We start from the raw sequence: 19,718 nt of genomic DNA, 5'->3' as shown, positions 1-19,718 counted from the left end.
ATTCCGCCCGCCGCTTCAGCCCGCCCGGGCCTCTCCCCCGCCGTCCGCGGCTGGCCTGGCGCCCCCGCCCCTTCCCCGGGACTTTCCCCGCCGAGGACCGGGTCAGTTGCCTTCCCCTCCTCTCTCCCTCGGGTCCTTCTTTTCTCCGCGCTCGGCTGTGTTTTCCCCTCCCGGCTCCGCTTCCGTCCCTTGGGACTTCCCGCCCGGTCCTGGTGGCTGCTTCCCGGCTCCCTTCCCTCGCCCCCACGGCCGCTTCCCTGTCCCCGAAACCAGGAAGCACGGGCAGGCGGAAAGTTCAGCTTAAGGAAATAGAAGACGAGCCCGGGTTCTTCCCTAAGCGTGACCGTGACTTCCAGGAGGGTCTCCCCTCTCCCAGGCCGAGGGAAAACTCCCTTGTGTTTATGGGGACGTGTAACTGTATCGGCTCCCGTTAGGAGTTTGTCGGCATTCGGAACCGGCCAGTTTCTCCACTGCGCCTGGTAGTGTTTAATTGGTCAAGTCGTGGCAGGGAAAATAGTTTCGACTTTGTACAGAAAAAGGGTGTACTTGAGAGGGTGTTTCTAGAGAACTGTGGGTGGAACAGCTGATAAAGACTTCCTCTATTTCATTTGGCACCTCACCGATTTATCTGGGCTCTGCCTCTGTGTGCATCAATATGTAGGTTTATTAACAAAGAAGCTAGCGCTAAATGCTGGTCTTTTACGCATTCTCAAAAAGTAACATCAAACTATGGGAAACTTCAGTAGTTGTACTTGTGGCTAAGCTGTGAGATAAGCAGGGTGATATGCACGGTCAGAAGCCATCCCATTATTTATATGATTAGGAGTGGGATACACAAAGGAATTTGGGTTGTTCTTCGTAAATTCTTGTAAGCTATCAAGATATTTCTGACTTAATTGTTGGCATGCTTTCAAGGCCTCTTTGTTTTCTAAACTGAATGGTGCTGGCACAGAACTAACTCAAAATAATTCATTAACCAGTTGTGAGGGTTGTTTTGACTGTTTAATTCCAGGCAGGCAGTTGTGCCTTAAAAATTGTAGTAAACATGTAAAGTACCGTCCTCTGGATATATAGAAGAAAGTTCATGAAATGTATTTCAGAAATTCATATTAAGGTTTTTTTGAGAGAAGAATGGGCACTTTGAACATTTCTGGGCACTAGGAAGCACACCTCACTAGCAGGTGGCACAAGTACATGTCTTTGGTATGTATCAGTGCAGATACATCTTTAAAGAAAGATTAATAATGCTGGATAGAAATCTAGTGATAATGCCAATACACTTCTCTAAAATATTCAGTGGAACTTTATTGATAAAAGTCTGAATGTAATTATGAAAGATTTGCTATAGTTCTATGGTAAATTAAAAACAGCCTTTCAAGTTTAGGAAGGTCTATTTTACCTGCGTTCACATTTCTAGAGTTTCTTATATACTGTGTTTTTATTTATTGAAAAATAGGGTTCTTCATTGGTGTATTTTTCCTTCTAGACAGGCATTAATATCTGTGTGGAAAGGGCAACTTCGTGATTCTTAAAGAAGTTACTGTGAGAGCAGTGCAAACTGAAAAGAACCCAACAAATTACATTTACGGGCAGTGCATCTCGCGCTCATTAATTTTACAAGATCTTGAAGCTAAGTTATATTTATCTGTAAAGTTGTCTGGTTTTAAGCCACACAGGTATTAAACAGTAATACTTTTGGAAATTTCATTAATCTGCACTTCAGAAATAATTAGGGGTTTGTATGTTGGGTCTAAGATTGGAGTATTTTTACAGGATACCTGAGTTTGAACTCTTTCAGAATTACACAAAGCTTTGTGCCTGTGTACTGTGCAGGCACTCTACATACTCTCTTGTAATAGTCTTTAGATATAAAGGTACAGATTAACAGAACCAATTGTAATGTTAGCTCACAGCTAAGTATGAATCATAAAATCAACTTTGAAAAAATGGTACAGCATAATTTGGATGGTTAGTGAAATATCTTTGTTTTGTTAAAAATATTATTTTCTGTTGTAGTTTATATTACTCTTAAAATTATGTGAGGGGAATGCAATCAAAAGCAATCAGTAGTGCTGCTGCAGTAGTGAAGTGTACTGCAGTGTCTGTCTTGGGCTGCTTTATAGCTTTTGATATGTTTTGTCTGTATGGTTAAAGCAGACAGGTTATCAGAAGTTTGGCCTAACAGGCCCAGAAACATTCTTGATCAGGTTTTGGTATTAGATCACTTTTAGTGCTCTCTTTTTCTTTCTTTGCTTCCACTGCATAAATATTACCTTCATAAAACCAGTGGTCCAGTAGGTCAGTGTGAATACTGTTTAAATAGTATAAGAAGGAATTTTTATTTTGTTTTGTTTCTGTTAGTATTTGGGGAAAGCTAGAATTTAGTTTCTAGTATATCGTGTCTACTTGAGATAAGATATATGTACCCTGACTTTTAAGAATTCTTTTTTTTAAAAGTGAATCTCAGCATTTTACCCAACACCCCTGGAATTGCTTGGCTTAAGGGATCTATTCACTCTCTGGTGCTGTTATGAATTTTGATGTGTGTGAAGTGGTACTTAGTTTGGGCAATATTATTGGCAGCTTTTCGTAGCTTTGTTGCACATGAGGAAGATGCATGCAGATATATTAATCAGTACTTAATTATCCATTCATAATGATGTTCCTAGAGGAATGGAAATAACTAATTTAACCTCTCTTTCTACCTAACGGTCATTAAAAAAGGGAAAGGGCAATAGCAAACACAAAAGAGAGCTATTGAGACCTCCGAAAAGCTTGGATTTAACAAGAGTGACCATGCTTTGACTAGGCTGATCAAATGCTGAATATCATTGTAAATATATGATAAATAGTTTGTTTTCACTGGTACAACATGCTCTTTTTATGTTGCTAGGACTTCCAAGTTGTTTCTTAGTGTCTTGTGCTGCTGGATATTGAACTACCTATTTCCCAGTGAGCATGGGAGAAATTCTGCTTTTTTTCTGGACACATGGGGGAGTTGTGGGAAGGCATTTATGAGCTATCACCATCTGAGTGATTTAGTTTGTGTTCTTAGTATAAGTTGAGAAGAACAGTAGCCTTCATAAATATGGAAGTATTCAGCCTCCAGCATTTATTTGGAGTTTAAAATAAAAACATTATTCATTTTATGTGATTGGATGAGACAGTGTCTAGTCACGACAGCTGTCAGATGGTTGTTTCAGAAATGCTGGTGGTAATTAGAAATAAATGAAATCAGGTGCTTAGGTGGTTACTTTGAAATACTGTTGCCCAAAAGCCTCAGACTGCAGTTTCTTTTTGCTTTTAAAAGATCCAGAGGTTCGTTTTTGCAGTATGCCACGGCCACTCTACTGAGTTACTGCTGTCCGGTGGTCCTGCCCCTGCCATGCACTCCCACCTCTCCTCCTGGCATGAGAAGCCAATCAAAAAAAAAAAAAAAAATTAATCAGTTCCTGCCAGATGTGTTAACTAAAGTTGCTCTGTTGAGCAAACCCAGGCCTGATGGGGAAGAAGAACTGGGACTTTCACAGGGTGGAGAGGAAGAGGGTCAATAAAAAGCAGACATCTGCTTACACTGGTGTTGCCCACACTGTCTGACAGTGCCCTAAATTGAGGCCTCAGTGAAGTGAAATGATCCTGACTTGACTTCTTGATTACATGTTTTTCTTTCACCAAAAACTCACTTTACCACAAGAGAGAGAATATTTTTTCAGCTGAACCTAGTGCCAGTGCAAGGGAAGAATAGAAACAGCGTAGATGTAAAAGAGCAGCAGGGCCTGCCCTTCTGCTGGCAGTTATGAAACAACAGCCTGAATAAATTCTTCAGAGAAGTCCAAGTCAGGGGGTATATGGTAGGATTTCTGGCATGCTAAATCTGAATGCAGTGTACATTCTTCAATGCCCCATGTAAAGGGAGCTTTTTAAAGATAAACTCTATATTGAAAACAACTTGAAGCAAAAGTTGCTTTGATTATCTTAATTAAAATTATAATAATAATTCTCTACAAGATGTTTATCACATGCTGGCATTTTAAATCTGCAAATTAGTGATGACGCTTGCAGTAATAGGAGTTGTCTGGTGAGTTAGCTTGGCTTCTGAACAATTTCTGATACTCTATCAAGTCGTATTCTTTGCTTTTTTCCACCCCACTAACAAACTTGAGTTGTGTTTGAACTATTTGCATTTGTCATGCAAGTCTCAATCTGAGTGGTTTAATGTAAACTTCATCTTCTAGAACAGTGCATGCTTGGTTTATCCTCTTACGGGAAGTTAAATGTTCTCTTTTACAATGATGTGTATAAATTAATAGGTATTTGTATTTACTTGGGTAAACTTTCACTACTGTTTATTACTAGTCATCTTTTTGTGCATGGAGCTAGCTTTTATAAAAATTTCCCCCAGAATCTTCACAGACACTGAGATTAGTCTGGCCAGCCTGTAAATCCCCAGGCTGTCCTCCTTGGAGATGTGGATGACATTTGTCAGCAACTCCCCTCTATAACAGTAACTTCTCAAAAAGTTGAGAGAAGCCTTGAAATGGTGTCAGCCAGCCCCCTCAGCACTCCTGGATGCATCCTATCTGATCCTGTGGATTTCTGTATATCCAGGTGGCTGATGTGTTCCCTAGCTCGTTTCATCTTATTTCTGTCCTGCAGACTGGGAAGGGTTTGTCTGGGGGGAGAAACTCTTCATGGTTTTCTCTGGGAAAATAACTGACCAGGGAATCATTTAGCACAGACCACCAGATGACTGTTACATGCAGATGCTCATGTTGTGCCAGGAAGCTTATAGCTAAAATCATGTGGATGATCCATTTTGCCCTTTGCATAGGCCTGGTTAGGTGAGAATACATGCCTTGAACTCCGTACCTGTCCAGTGGGATTTGTTTGTTCACAGCAACAACTGTAGATACTTTACTTCACAGCTCTCTGGGAATCCTGAAGAGTTGTTGTATATCCACATGCACAAAACATCTTTCACTGGGACTGGCACACATTTTTGCCTAAATGCTCTGCTGGATTCTGTTTAAAGTCCTTCCTTGTGTTTAGATATAAGCCCATGAGAGTAAAGCTTCATTCTTGCAGGGAATTTGTCATAGGAAATGCCACATCTAGTTTAGCAAGTCTTTAGAAGACTATACTGTCAGGTTCAAAAGCTATCCCCTTGTCACTCTCCAATGTCTGTATCCTAAAGGGTTTCGTCTTCTAGCTTAGTGTTTAGGTGAAGTGTAATGTTGTCTTACTCCACCAGATTGCCTGGAAAGGCATCATGCTGTCTTTGTTTTGTTGATGGCAACATGACATGTAATTTGTAGAGCAGTTCCCATGATCTGCATTTAGGTGTTCATGGTTCAGTGTTTCTTACTGCAGGCTTCCTGATTGTATCCTTAATTGAAAAGATCTTTGTCATGCGATATCTGTCAAAAAAAAGCCAAACCCCTAGTCTTTCATTTACAGAAGGTAACGGCAGTAGTTTGTAACAGAGGTCGGGATCTGGTGTGTGCTATTATAATGATTTCTTGGGGTGTGCCACTTCCAGATTCTGTGATAGACTTCCTCATTTTTGATGCAGTCTTCTAATTACAGAAACTGGAGCTAGCAGCTGTACCTACCTCATGTACCTTGGTGAAGTTTTCTTTCCAGTGTAATGAACTTCTGCCTCAGAATCCTCTATAGATTCTTGTGTTACCAAGGTTGAGCTATTTATTAAGCTACCTTTGTGAAGAAGATAATTCCTTTTGATAGGTAGCTGGTTTGATTAGAAGGAGATTGTGATCAGTTGCAGACTTTGAATGCTGTAGCAATGCTGATGTTATAGAGGCTTCTGGAAGTGTTCATTTTGAAGCCTTAAGTCCCTTTTTGGAGAAGCCATAATGCTCTAGGTGGTATGCAGCTGCTCTGCTTAAGCAAGAAGAGAGCAGCGGGAGTGTTTGTGTTAAGTGTTTCTATGAGAGTACTTAAAACGTAAGGAGTTCTTTAAGTTTTGGAGAAAGGGAAAAAGAAAGTGTGTTGTTTCCCTGTGTGATCACAGCAAGTGTATACATTTTTTTAAGAAGAAAGGTTTTTGCTTAAAACCCTCTCTGTTTTTCCTTAGCAGAGAGAACAGTTATAAAACTTTAAATGTCAGTAGTCTTTTGCTGTCTTGTCACAGTAGTTAGCACTTAAAAACTATTCTTTGTGTCTCAGTCAAATGCTGTCTCTCATCTTTTCACGTGGTCATGAGACCTGGATCCAGTGCCAAGTGTTATTGGGTCTTCAGTAAGTTGTCACACTTCAAAACTTTTTTTCTAGGTGCCTGAAGCTGTTCAAAGTGTATCTTGCAACACTGAGAAGAAAAATGGTCTGCAACAATTTAAGGAGTTCCTTATTAAAAGCTTCCTACCACAGAAAGTTAAATTCTGGAGCACAGGAGTTTACACATTCTGCAGTGTACTAACTCTCTAGTTTTGATCAAGTTCTTAAAGCAAGTTATTAATACTGTATTCTAGATTCAGGTTCATTTAACAATTAAAACTTCTAAGTTTAGCTTGTATCAGCTAATTTTGAAGCTTGTTTTCTTTAATATTGATATTTCTGGGTCATGTACATGGAATTGGAAAGCATGTATCTGTAGTCAGGCACATGTATATTATGCATAGTCTCAGGCTAATCTGGTTTGGTTTATAGAAGTTTTTGGGTTATAGGAGGTGTTTATGGTTCATTTTGGTGGGATTATGTTGGAAGTGATGAGAGAAACGTCAGACACAGACAACATCCTGCATCCTCAGAACTCTTGCTAGTTACTGAAACTATGCAATGGTCCTGTGTCTGTGTCTTATTTGGGTTAGAATTAATGTAGACTTTCTTGAACCACACATTTTAAACGTTTTCAGACACCTAAGACACTTCCCTTTCTGGAAAGCTGAATGAGAATGGACATGTAAGAGTGAGAGGAAAGTAGAATGAAGTTTTGATACTGGGCTGTATTTGCAGTTAACAACGAAGAGTCAACATTTGCAGAAGCCTACAGTACTGTGGGGAAATTTGAATGTGATTTCTCTGCAGTATAGCATTAATTGAATTTTAAACAGATACGGCAGTATCATCCTGTGCACATGGCTGCTAAATGTAAGCAATGCATTTGAACATATTAATTCACTTAGTCATCTTTTTAGATATCCGAAGAAAAATGTAGTCCCTGAGAACTCACATTTAGGTTGAAGTTAAATTGATTGCGATACTAATTTTTCTTCTTGCAGAATTCAGAGTTCTTCTGGTTTTCTCCACAAGTTGTATTTTGGGATTTTTTTTTTGGTGATTAGTGTCTCTTCCTCCATCAGGATAGGGGGGTCAAAATCTTCCCCATTTTCTGCAATGAACTCATGTTAGTATGAGTCATAAATATTACCCTAGAAGGAATTGTGCAAAATAGACTGAACTAAATCTACATCTCTGGAGATATGTTTTAATAAAACTTTTCCATGTGGTGGAACATTCCATGTGATACAATATGTGTTGCTAGGTGGCACGATTTGCTCTTAATTTCCCATGATATTTCACATGTAGAATACAAACATTCTGAGCAGATACTGTGGTGTTATGACTGCAGTGAAGTTGGAAGCACAATTTCAGGGAACCTGAAGAAAGATATTCAGCTGTTGGACTTCTTATTTTGATTCAGAAGTGCTTTTCTGAAACATCACTGAAGCCTTCCTGTCTACAGTGATGTAGTTTGCATTGTGGGGTAGTTTTGGAGTAAATGAACTGTACTTCCACTACAAGTGGAAGATGCCTTCCAAGGTCCACCTGATGCACTCGTAGCTGCAGATTGTGTGTTCAGTCTGTGGGACCAGAGTACAATGAATGTGAAGTGTACAAAGGAGGAAAAAAAAAAGTTAAAATGGATATAATGTGGAATTTGGGTCCTTGTCACCAACTGCTTTGCCCCACAGATCTGCCATGCCTGGTAGTGTGGTTATAACCTTACTTGTCTCTGTTTTTCAGGCCAATATGGAAATCCTCTAAATAAGTACATTAGACACTATGAAGGATTGTCCTATGATGTGGATTTGTTACACCAAAAACACCAGCGTGCCAAAAGAGCAGTATCACATGAAGATCAGTTCTTGCGCCTAGATTTTCATGCTCATGGAAGGTTAGTGATATCTTAAAAGATGTTTGTTTTAAATATTTTATTCATATGTGTCTTAGTTGTAGAGAAATGTAAAGGAAGAAATACAGCCACCAAAATAACGTTAGCTAGAATACACTAAATTTCACTGTTTACAGCATCTATGAGGTATTTTCTCACATGTCCAGTTTAAATATGAAATTGTTGCTTGTAAGCACTTATTCAAACATCTGATGGTACCTATTACTACACTTTGAAGCTTAAACAATGGAATCATACTGGGAACAGAATGGTAGTTGATTCTGGGTTTATAACGCAGTTTGGGTTTGTTTGGTTTTTTTCAGAAATTGTGCCAAACTGCCTGAGGAGATTTAATTGAGAAAAAGTAACATTTCAAATGGCATTTGAAGCTACGAAATAGACCAAAAAAATGTTCTGTTTTGCGTGTACTGGTGTTATCTGATTTTTTTGTCCTGTTGTGAAATTTAAAAATTATTTGACATGGGGAAAGATGATTACGTGTTACAAGACATGCTTTGCCTTGCATTTAACATGTAAGATCCAATACAAAAGTTAGATATTCAGTGTGACCAACTGAAGTATAATTTGTAGGTTTTCACTTAGGAAGATCTCGTTGCAATTTAGAATTGCCTGAGTTTTGTACAACCCAAGAGAAACAGGAAGAAAGTTAAAATATTTGTGTCTATATCTTAGTTTCTATCACTCCCTCCTTTGCAGCACCACTCTCTTAATTTATTTTAGGAATGTGTAATGCTCTTGTTTTTCTCGTTATTTCAGTTACAATTTAAGTATTTAGAGCTTGAGAAATAATTATTAGCCATATGTAGAAGGGAAAGAAGTTTAACAGAGAAAATGTAAAACCGAGTCTCCTGAATCTGTCTGGGATATTGTTTTATGAGTAAGTGTTTTGCTTTTGTGCCAGCTTGTCATTTCTTCAGGGAGTGAAGGGTTGTTCCTGGAGGTTTATGATGTAATGACTGGATTTCAGTGCATGCTTCCAGAAGGTTAGCATTAGGGTTGTGTTTCTAAGTGCCATAGAATTGCAACCCAAATCACGAATTTGAAGTCCTGTCCTTAAAACCACGTTTTGAAGTGTGCTTTTTAGTCCAGGGAATTTTATTGTTCTAAGCAGAGTCATATTGCTGCTGTCTTTGCTGTAACTTCACTGGCAGTCTCTAGTCTTCCCTGTTAAATTATTCTAATAAACAAGACTGCAGAGTAAAATGCTTCAGAGGCTCCTCACAGTGTAAACCTCTCTACTTTTAAATCTCCAGCAAGGTAGCAAGACAGTGAAGTTAAGTTTAAGTCTAATGCTGCTACTTCTAAGTTGCAGGCTAGTGGATAATTTAGACTCACTGAAGTGTGTACTGCTGCAGAGAGAAACAGGCCTAACCACATTCCCAGCATCGTCCTTGTCCTAACACTGCTGGTGTTAAAGCCATGCAAGGAATAGCATCTGGGAACTAATCCACCTAAAAATTATTTGGGAAAAAAAATCAGTATGACTTGAAGGGGTTATAGAAGAAGAATGAGACCTTTCTGGGAGCAGGCCACATTTCGGGCCACTTGAGCAGGTTCATCTTGTCATTGGTAAAGATCCCATAATCATCCTCTGTAAGATAGAGCTGCTAGCTTAGCCTCTGAGTTCTCTTTGTGGTGTGAAGGTGGTTTGAAAATCCTTATCCTGTAAAAATGGTAGTTGCACCTAGGATCATGAGATCTAAAAAAAAAATTCCTCTCTTACTTCACAGAGAAAGACCAGACTTTAGTCAATCAGGTTTAAAAATATTTTGATAACAGCTACTGTTACTCAGGAAGGAAAATGTTGGTGTTTATATGTGGAATTGATCCTCAATTCCTATGGTTTGAGACACAAATCCATCATTAACTGCCTAGGCTGATTGGAAACTGACTGTAAGGTCAAACCAGTCCATAATTTAGGATTTTGGTAGTTTCCTGTGGCACATCTAATGCTTCTTGCCAAAGAGAGGGTAGTTGGCAGGATGTAAATTTAGTCCAAAGTTCCTGTTACTCAGTTTGGACGTGCTGTTATGAAATATTTTCATTTTGTTTTAAATATGAGTTAGGAAGGATCAAGTGAATTGGGTTTTACTCCGCAGAGTCTGTTTATTTGCTTTGAAGGTGTGTAGCAGTTTGAGCAGCTGTATAAATAGGATTGGCTTGTTTCAGCTGGCTTATTGTGAATAACTAAGTGATTTATGTCATTACTGAGAAGGACAAAAGTAAAACCTTTCTATCAAGTATTTGAGTTACTTTGTGTGAAGATAGGAAAATAAAGTTTTTGCAAAACACTTAAACCATTTACATAGAGGCCATGGACTTTTAAAGTGCTGTGGCATTTAAATACAGATGGTGAAACTTAAAGGCATTCAGTCAATATGAGATTTGAGGTTCTGAAAACTAACACCTGATCTTTTTTGAATGGTCTTTTACTAAATGGCTCCTTAGGGTTTGTCCAGGTGTAGTGGTTTATTGGCACACAGCTGTCCAACTTGCATCCCCTTAACTTAATAAATATAGTAAACAGCTTCTACTTATGAGGACTGAAATTACAGTCTCTTGATTTGGATTCTAATGAAATGGCTGCGTTTTGTAGCCAGGAAACAATGGAAAAGCTGTCCTAATATTTACTGCCATTCTCTGCTGGCAGCAGCAAGTGAAGCTGGGCCACAGTGGTTCTCAGGCTGTATCTCTGTGACCAGTTGGAACTTCTGAACTTAATCTTTTGGTGTATGCCAAAGGAAGCACCTGCTGGTCACGTGGCCAGTCAAGATGAGAGAGTGATTTGGCTGCTTATTTTTCAGTGAGGTTAATTAGTTCTTCTGTTCAGTGTAGAGGCAAATTTGCTGTGAGAAGAAAGAGTGCAGAACTAAGTAGCAGTGGTGAGAGGGAGGATGCAGTACCAGCCTTTTCAATGGCAGTGCTGACATATGCCAGATAAGCATTCATCAAACTTACAGTTCCATTGTCCAGAAAACGGCTGGCAGCTACCAGTATTTTAGGATTGTGTAAGTAGCATCTGTTCTTTTCAGTAGGCTGTTTGGATTTAAGAACTGTATCTCATAGTACCCTTTTGTTGGAAAAGGAAAAAATAAAACCACAATTTAAATATGACATATTTATACCAAGTTAAAGGGACCATTTAACTATGGGCTAATAGTTTAATAATGAAATAGAAACTGAAATGGTGGAATTAAACCCAAAACTACCTTTTTTCACACCAGACTCAGTAATTTAACAAATGGATGTATAATATGCCATCCTTGAGAAACCTTCTCTGTTTAACTTTCGTCTGAAATTTAGATGCCACACAGTATACTGTTCAGAATAGAAATTTTTCAAAATGTTTGTTGTTTGGTTATATAAAATACAACTTGTTATGGTAAATGCAATGAACTAGACTGAGCCAGCCACACTATTCAATGCTGAAATACTAACTTAGTAGGACAGTTAAAATTGCTGAAACTGAGCTACAAATCCTTATTAATTCTTTTGAATAATAAATCGTATATTAGATTAATTGGCATTATTGGTTCCCCAGTGGTGCAAAATGTGCTTATTTGTAAATTGCTTCAAGTTGGAAGGAATCTGAAGGTTTGAAACAATCCTGGTTGTGTATCATAGCTCTTCCACCTGCCAGTTTATATTGAGTGTTTTAGAGTGAGTTAATTTAAGGTGCCCTTTGAGTCCAGGGAAGGCTCACACAAAGTTAATGAATGCGCAGTGTTAATACCAGGAATTTGGTTAATATAAAGTAGTTTGAGAACCCACCCCACAACCCTTCCCCCCCAAAAAACAACCCAAAAAGCAAAACAGCACAGACACACTTCCCAAAATACATGGATTGATTCAAATAAGAACAATGCCTTTGGCACTGGCTTGAGATACAGTGAAGCATTTTAAATAAAGTAACTTCCTTTTGCATGTCAAGGTAATGTCAGTAGTTTCAAAAGGAAGTCAGGACTTCACTTAACCTGATGTTGGATTTCAGACACACTTTTCACCTGATCACAAAATGTGTACTTGCACTTGTTCACTTACTGGACAAAACTCTTCCCCTGCAGACAAACTGGAAAGTTTTCTTCACTTTTTCAGTATAAACATTTGCAATATATTAATCACAGAATATCTTGAACTGAATTCCTATCAACTGTAGAATGTCAGAAACATGCTGAATACTTCATAGCGTTTTCGAGGACAGAGATTAAAAAACTTGGACGATGTCTAATGCTCTAACTGTATTTCTTTACCTAGTGACAAAACAATGAATTCCTGAGATGCTCATGCATTCAGAAGGGAAAAAGTATCTCTAAGTATTGTTTAACTCTCTTTTTCAGTCAACTTTTTATTTAATACACTACTAGTAACTTATGCTTTCTAATGCTTTGCTTGATCCTGTTAATGGTCCATCCACACCCACTTTCACTCCTCCTAGATTAGTTGTTGAGTCTTGCTTGGGAAAGGTGCTCGCACAACTTGAGTGAACAGTTGAATGTTCAAGTGGTACTTGAACACGTGATAACACTTGCTTACTATTAAATTAAAGATATGTTGAGAACTTCTGAAAGATGTTTTACAATACAGCTACATTTTTCTGTAGATTTTTACCTAAAATTTTATTTTTTGAAAAATACAGTAATTTGTTCAGACATGTTTGTGGGAATGTATGGTCTGTACACAGTCCTTATAGGAAAATTGTGGACCAAAAATTTTCAGTTCTTAATTAAGTCTGAGGATTTTTTTTTTTTCAATTCTTGGTTCTGTAGTAATCTGTAATCCTTCATATTGCCCTCATTGTTCAGAGCTGGTAAATGTTTGTGTTTAAACAAGATAATTGTTGGCCATACTTGAGTAGGTTATGAAAATAAAGGATACCTGCAGAGAAATAATACTTGATAAGCTGAATTTTAAAAGTGGTGTTCTGAGCATGCTGCCATGCTGAGATGGACTGAAGTAACTGAGCTGGTTAATCCTGGATTGAAGAGGACTTTATATTGTCAATTTAAGGTTTTTATTACACTAGATGTTCTTTTTATGGTATTTAATTTAAGTGCTTTTAAAATTGTGAGTATGGCACAGTGCTCAATCCATGAAATGGCTCTGTCTTCTATGTACTATGAGCCTGTCAGAACAAAAAGCAGATTCAGTATTACTGGACTAATCTGAAAATAGGTGTTGTGTCTCTTTCAGTTCCATGTGCACTTAAACACACTCCTAAACAGCTCAACTTCTTAAGTAGGTTGGTTTAGTGGTCATCAAATAGAACCTACTGGTTGGCTTTGTGAGACTTAGGAGAATTATTTTCATGAGTTTTACTAAGTGAATTTTTTGCAAGGTTCACTTACTGCAACTCATTTTAGGCTGTCCTGAATTTAAAAAGAAAATATCTTTAGTTCTTACTGTAGTCTTTTTAGTATTATTCACTGCTTTGTGGCAATTCTTCAATCATTACCTCTCTGTTGTACCTTTTAGGTTATATACCTTGGCAGATAACTTGCCAGGCAAGAGGCCTTTGAATCAGGAGTCACTTCCTACACCTATTTTGTCGAAAAAACCCAAAACCAAACCCACCTTATGTTGGTGCTTGTAGGTGAAGCAAGTTTATCTTGCAGAAAGTTGGGAAGCAAGAGTCCTAAGTTCTTACACGTTTTTTAATTGAAATGAAGTTAAAAAATTCTAGAGGCTGAATCTGTCAGTTAAATGTCTTGCATTTTATGTGTTTAAATACAGTGAGCTGGATTATGTGTAGCCCTCAGGAAAAAAGGCATTTGATGTTTGACTTGGGTTTGTCTGGGAGACACCTGGTACAGTGGTGTTGGACTGCTGGGACAGCCCAGCTGAGATGCAGCATTTCCACTGTACTGCTGAAATTGGTAATAATGGTTTACAGCTCTACTGCTTGGCCAGCAAGCTTTAGTAGACAGAGCCATACTCTGAAAAAGTCATGTTCTTAAAATGGAAAGCAGTATATTTAAATGTATGTATCTAAGCTATGTGCTCATATTATCAGCTAGTGGATTTTTCTTCTGTGTCTTTACTTGTTGAACTAAGAAGGCTTCTTTCCTAATTGCTTTCATAGCTTGAATTCATGTAGTAACTTTGCTTGTGCTTTTATTCTAGTACATCTTTACCTGTTTTCTGATTTTCGATATCTTGTTTTTGTTAGAAAACAGCATTGCATGTAAATAGTCAACTTTACGTAAATACAAAAGGGAAGGTTATTTTCAAGAAAAAGGAAACCAGGCAGTAGAATCTGTACTGAACTTCCCAAAGAGGTTTTACTGAAAGGGAAATAAAAATGCAAATCTTGGGTAAAGGCTATTCTACTTTTAAAATCTGTACACTGTCCTGTTCAGGACAGAGAGATACTTTCTTAGAGTGTAAATTAGCCAACATGTAGATGCTTGTAATCCTACTTGGACGGTTTCTGTTATCTGAGCTACCTTGTGTTTGCAGCTATGTATATCAAGAGTAATCAGTGGTAAATGCTTTGGAATGAAGGCTGCATCCTCATTGTAGTGTTCTAGAATACCAAGTTTAGCAAGTCTGACTTCTGAAGGTCAGGAAAGACATCTGAATAATCACAAGTATCATCCTAGAGATGTTAATGGAAAATAAACATAAGCTGCAAGCATTCTAGCTGGGATGGCTGAGTATTGAAATGCTGTAGAGATTGGGATTTAAATAAATACTTACCAGGGGATGATTCTGTGTGCATCTAGGTGGATCAAAGAAACAGTGATAAACCTGGAGACCCTATCATGTGCTGCTTCAAAGATAAGTTTTCTTTAGTGTAAGTAGCAGGACCATGGGAATTATCAGTTAAGTGACGAAGTATGTTGTGTGGATTTAATAGTAAGTTAAAACAATAAAAAAAAAAAACTTTAAATGTGATTGTTCTGTAGAATTGTGGGTAGTAGAAATCCAGTGTTAGGTTGTTAAGCTGCCTTCTATTTACTATAGTTCAGAGCTGGAATGAGTGTGACGGTCTTGTGGGAACTGAGTTTAGATTGTGGGATGCCGCATGGAAGCAGTTAGAAAGAACAGCTCAAGTTATTATCCCCTTCCATTTATAGACCCCTCTTCCATTTTTCCAAGAAGAGTCTTTGAGTTCTAAGGTAGGAAAAGTAAGGATAAAAGACTTGCACCTCAAGCAGAACAGTATTTTCTAGGTGCTGACTTGTGAGGAGGTTGATGCAGCCACAGCTGTCGGGGTTTTTCTGGTTCCTACTGGGAAGAAAAGACTGTGAACCTAAATGGACTCACCTTGTACTGAAGTCAGATTCCATACTGCTGTCAACCCATCCCCTTCAGTTTCCTTTTGCCAGCCACTTCTTCCAGCTGTGGAGTAACTCCTCCATCTCCTTTTTTCCCTTTCTCTTTTCTACACAACCTCCTCTGGTCACTGAGTCATTCTGTGAGCCTGTCACCAGTTACAGCAATTTGACTGAGGAAAGACAGAAAAGTGAAAGCTCCAAGTGCCCTTTTTGTATACCAGATAACAGCTTTTTCTGTCAGTTCTGTGAAAGTGTGCCGACTTGGTACCAATGACCCAATATATTGGACATTCCATGCTGGTGAAATCACTGATCTTAGAAGGTAATGCATATTAAAAAGAAATGGAATAATAGATTAGGCATTAACTTTCGCATGTAAGCCTTTACGTGCCTTTTACCAAATGTTGCCAGTATATAAACGTGGCTCTTTTTTTTTTTTTTTTTTTTTTTTTTTTTCCAAGTACTTGCTCTGATTAGGCCATAGGATCAACATAACTTGAGCCCATGGGAAAGTACTGGGTTTTAGCTAAGTACTGGGTGCTCTCAACTATAATTTTTCTTTAATTATGACTGAATTGCTGTGTTACTTACAAATTGGACATAGTCTCCCTGAGCTAAGCTAAAGAGAAATAAAAACCTACCTCTTGGTAGCCTTCAGGGTACTGCTGTTAATATGTAAGATGTAGTTTATTATCAAAGCAGATTGTATAAATACATATATGTATATATGTGTCGGTAATTTATACCAAAATTCTGTCTGCAACCAAATGGGCAGCCATATAGATCTAAGGAGTGTCCTCTTACCAGATCAGTTTTGAGATCTGTGGAAGACAGAAGCAGTAACAAATAAGCAAGGTCAAAACTTGGCCTTAATTGATTTAATTCTATTCTAGATATCACTACTGCTGGGAAATCTCTTCTGCGAGGTAGAAAGTGTGTAAATAACAGGCATTATTTTTCTGAAGTTAGTTAATCTGTTGCCTGGTATGTAGCTAGGCTAGGGAATAGCTTAGTTTGCACTGAGAACTCAGTGCATGCTGTAGAAATGGTAATTGCCAAAAGGCTTATTTGAAGCTTCTTACTTCTTCCATTGTGGCTAGCTTAGAGACCATACTCAGTAATAATATAGACAAATTTATTTAACTTCCCTGGAGTCTCCTGTCCTCGGAAGAATCATGAAGTTACTGGATTTAAGCCATGGTAGAATTTATGTTTGAAGTTTGGTGATCTGTTAAAGTTGTTAATTATTGGAAATAGAGATAATTAAAATGCTTGTTTACTCCTCCACCCTCCCTGGCCCCTTTGCCCCCCACAGTCCCAACTTGTCTCCTTCCTCCTTTGGTGGGGGAGAAGTAAGGGAATATTTGTCAATTTTTCATTATTAAGAAGGTGAGCAGTCCAGACAGATAATCCTGTTGTCATCAAGCATGTTTGAATGACTAAGACCTGTTTAAAAATAGCTGAGTGATGATCAGATTATCTAATAGCTTAACTAAGTTAAGAAATCAAATAGAGAATTGTTAGTGTGAAGCACAGCTGAGGTTTTTTGTATTTGAAATAGTTCTCTAATCCTGCAAACAGAGCTAATTTTATTAAAAGATAGATAATTGGCAACATGGGGTAGAATTTGTAGTGTTTGTTATGCAGCAATGTGGAAAGTAAGAAGAGGGTGAAAATTAAAGGAGAATGAGTAGAGGCTTCCTCAGTTTTAAACTGGTGAAACTTTTTATTTGGTACATAAAACTTCTAACAGTCCATTTTGAAGTGACATATGGGTAATGTTGATGGAAGGGTATCCCACAGAAGGAACAGCCATTCCCAGCTTCATTGAACTCCACTGAACTTCCCCTTGCCCCCCTAAAAGTGAGTCCTGTAGTGTCGGATGTGTAGGCAAAACTCCAGGCTGGCCCTAAAGCGTGGTTAGATGGTTGCCCCTTAGGGTAGTCCATGACTGCACCACGATTGTCCTGCTGGTTTGTAAGGGTGAGAGCAGCAACTCAGGATAACCTGGATGGCTTCACAATTCATGTATAGGGCTCATCCATCTATGGACTTGGGGTTTTACTAAGCTAAGCTTGGTACATTACCAGCTTTCAGGCTCAAGTCCTGAGTTTTTTCCCCCACTCCGCTGTTATAGATGGGAGTTAATACATCAGAAGCCCTGCATTCTCTTACACTGTGTACTTCAAAGCCATAGAAAATTGCTGATGCAGTTGAGTGTTACAGACAATTGCTCCTCAGTTTTATTTGAAACAAACATGAATACAACCAGAAAAATGTAATTTTAAAGAAATGGCGTTTACACTTCTGAAAGAAAAGTGCTATATAGATTGAAGTTTTTTTCCAAGAACTTACTTTTTCATGAGGAAAAAGCAGTTTTAGCCATGATAGGTGCTCTTGCTGAGATTAGTAGATATTTCAGTTCATAACAGAGACAGAATTACAGACTTCTTATGGTAAGAAGTCTTCTATCAAATACTAGAGAAGGAAGGAGAGATTCTAAAAGGTCCAGAACTTCTTGCCATTTAACTTCAGTTCAGATGCACTGAGAGTCTGATCCATCCTCAAGTGGGACAACTCAGTCACAGAAAAAGCTCAAACTAAAATGCCCTGAGCAGTGTATTACATCCAAAGTGAGCATAACTTTTTCAAGTACCTGAGTGAAGTTTGGCATATTCTTATCAGTGTTGGTCTTAATTTCTTTCTATCTCTTCATTTTTAACTTCTGCCTAGGAGAGCCACATAAAGTGGCTTCAGGTCTCCACACTGCCCACCACCCCACCCTCGAAAAATATATTGGGTAATTTGAAGCATTCTGTCCTATCATGTGTCTCTGGGTTGCTTGTTCATGTTATTTCTTCTTCCTCATGAACCTCTGGGTTACCAAAGGACTGTTGTGGCAGAGGTAGTAAAAAGACAAACTTGAAGAACAATAATTCTTATTTCTTGTCTCTCAGTGATGCCAGTATCCTGGTGCACCTGTAGTGAACTGTTCCTTCCTTTGTAACAGGAGGATCTTCCTCATAAAACACATCTATACTGAAACTGTGAGAGGAGTACTGCTGGGCTTGGCACAAAGCCTGACTCACAGGGAATTGCTGAAGTTTAACCTTCCCCATCTACCAGCCACATCTCAGAATTTCATAACCTTGTAGTAGGTATTTGTGACTGACACACTGCCAGAGTAGTTGCTTTGAAGCTTTATTAACACTGTGGCAATAATAATAAATATAGTTTGATTGTGAAATGCTGTTTGCATTACAGAATAGTCAACATGAGTCACTACAGCCCTTCCCAGGTTTTAAGTGTGTAGGCATGGCTTTTTTTTGATCTTGAAGTTTGCATCTTAATGTACCTCTTAATGTTTCAAAATATTTATAACTATGGTGTCATATTTAACATGCAAGTGGAGACTGAAGATACATTTTGTGTTTGCTTCAGCTAATTGGTAGAAAGTAACTAGATTTAATCAACTTGACACTATGGCACTTAATTGCCTGGGTTATTTTGTTGGTAGCATACTTGGATAATAACTTTCACTCTGAAGGTCATCTCTGTTGGTCATGGCTTTTAGATGAAGACTCTTAACTCTGATGTACTCGACTTGTCTGAGTTACTTTTTGTGTAAGGAATTGGTGATGTAACTATAATATTCTTTCAATTTCATCATTGTGCGGAAAAACAAAAATACAGAAAGAAAATCAAGACTAAAATTGGAATGGCTGAAGTTTCAACAACTTCATGATCTGTATTTGCACAAATATTTATACAAAATTTAGGAGAATACCAAATGAAATTATGAAGCAAGCTAATGGTTGTCACAGGTATGAATTCGTATCGTGTCAGTTATTTTAAAACACTTCAGTTATGTTGCTTGCTTGAATGAAACTCCTGTTGTCATACGAGCAAGGTGTTTCATAGAAAGATTAGTCATAGGATTTGCATTAAAGTATGTAGTGTTGCAATTTGAACCCAATCATTCAATGAGGAGAGCTGTTTACATAGTTGTTCATGTAATTCTACCAGTTTGAGTATTTTTATTAGATGTTGTTGCCCATCTTATTTTTTGAGTTTCAGTTGAAACACTGATTAGCTCACCTACATTTGCATTTTTTAAATCTTAAGTGTCTTCAATGAAAGTAAAATAAGTGATAGCTGTTTTCATCTGTTCTGCTTCACGGTACTGTGAAGTAAAATAGTTGCATTTTTCCTAACCTGCTCGAGTGTCTTCTGAAGGACTGGGAACAAGTGTATAGTCCAAGTCAGCATTTTAGAATTATGTGTTTAAG

The 19,718-nt window shown here is 38.1% G+C and overlaps 1 protein-coding gene across 1 annotated transcript in view; it reads left to right on the top strand.

The window, feature by feature from the left end:
* The window catches only part of ADAM10 (ADAM metallopeptidase domain 10), a 43,228-nt gene that overhangs the window by 483 nt on the left and 23,027 nt on the right, over positions 1–19,718 (top strand). The window contains exon 2 of the mRNA XM_042039458.1: positions 7,984–8,134. Within this exon, the coding sequence (XP_041895392.1) occupies positions 7,984–8,134 (151 nt within the window). The remainder of the gene's footprint in view (positions 1–7,983; positions 8,135–19,718) is intronic.

The sequence above is a fragment of the Corvus kubaryi genome, unplaced genomic scaffold, assembly GCF_017639235.1.
Source record: "Corvus kubaryi isolate FWS band 111438036 unplaced genomic scaffold, C.kubaryi_AGA036_p1.0 37394, whole genome shotgun sequence".
NCBI classification, from domain to species: Eukaryota; Metazoa; Chordata; class Aves; order Passeriformes; family Corvidae; genus Corvus; species Corvus kubaryi.
Note: the sequence above shows the minus strand (reverse complement) of the source record. Positions and strands in the feature narration are given on the sequence as shown.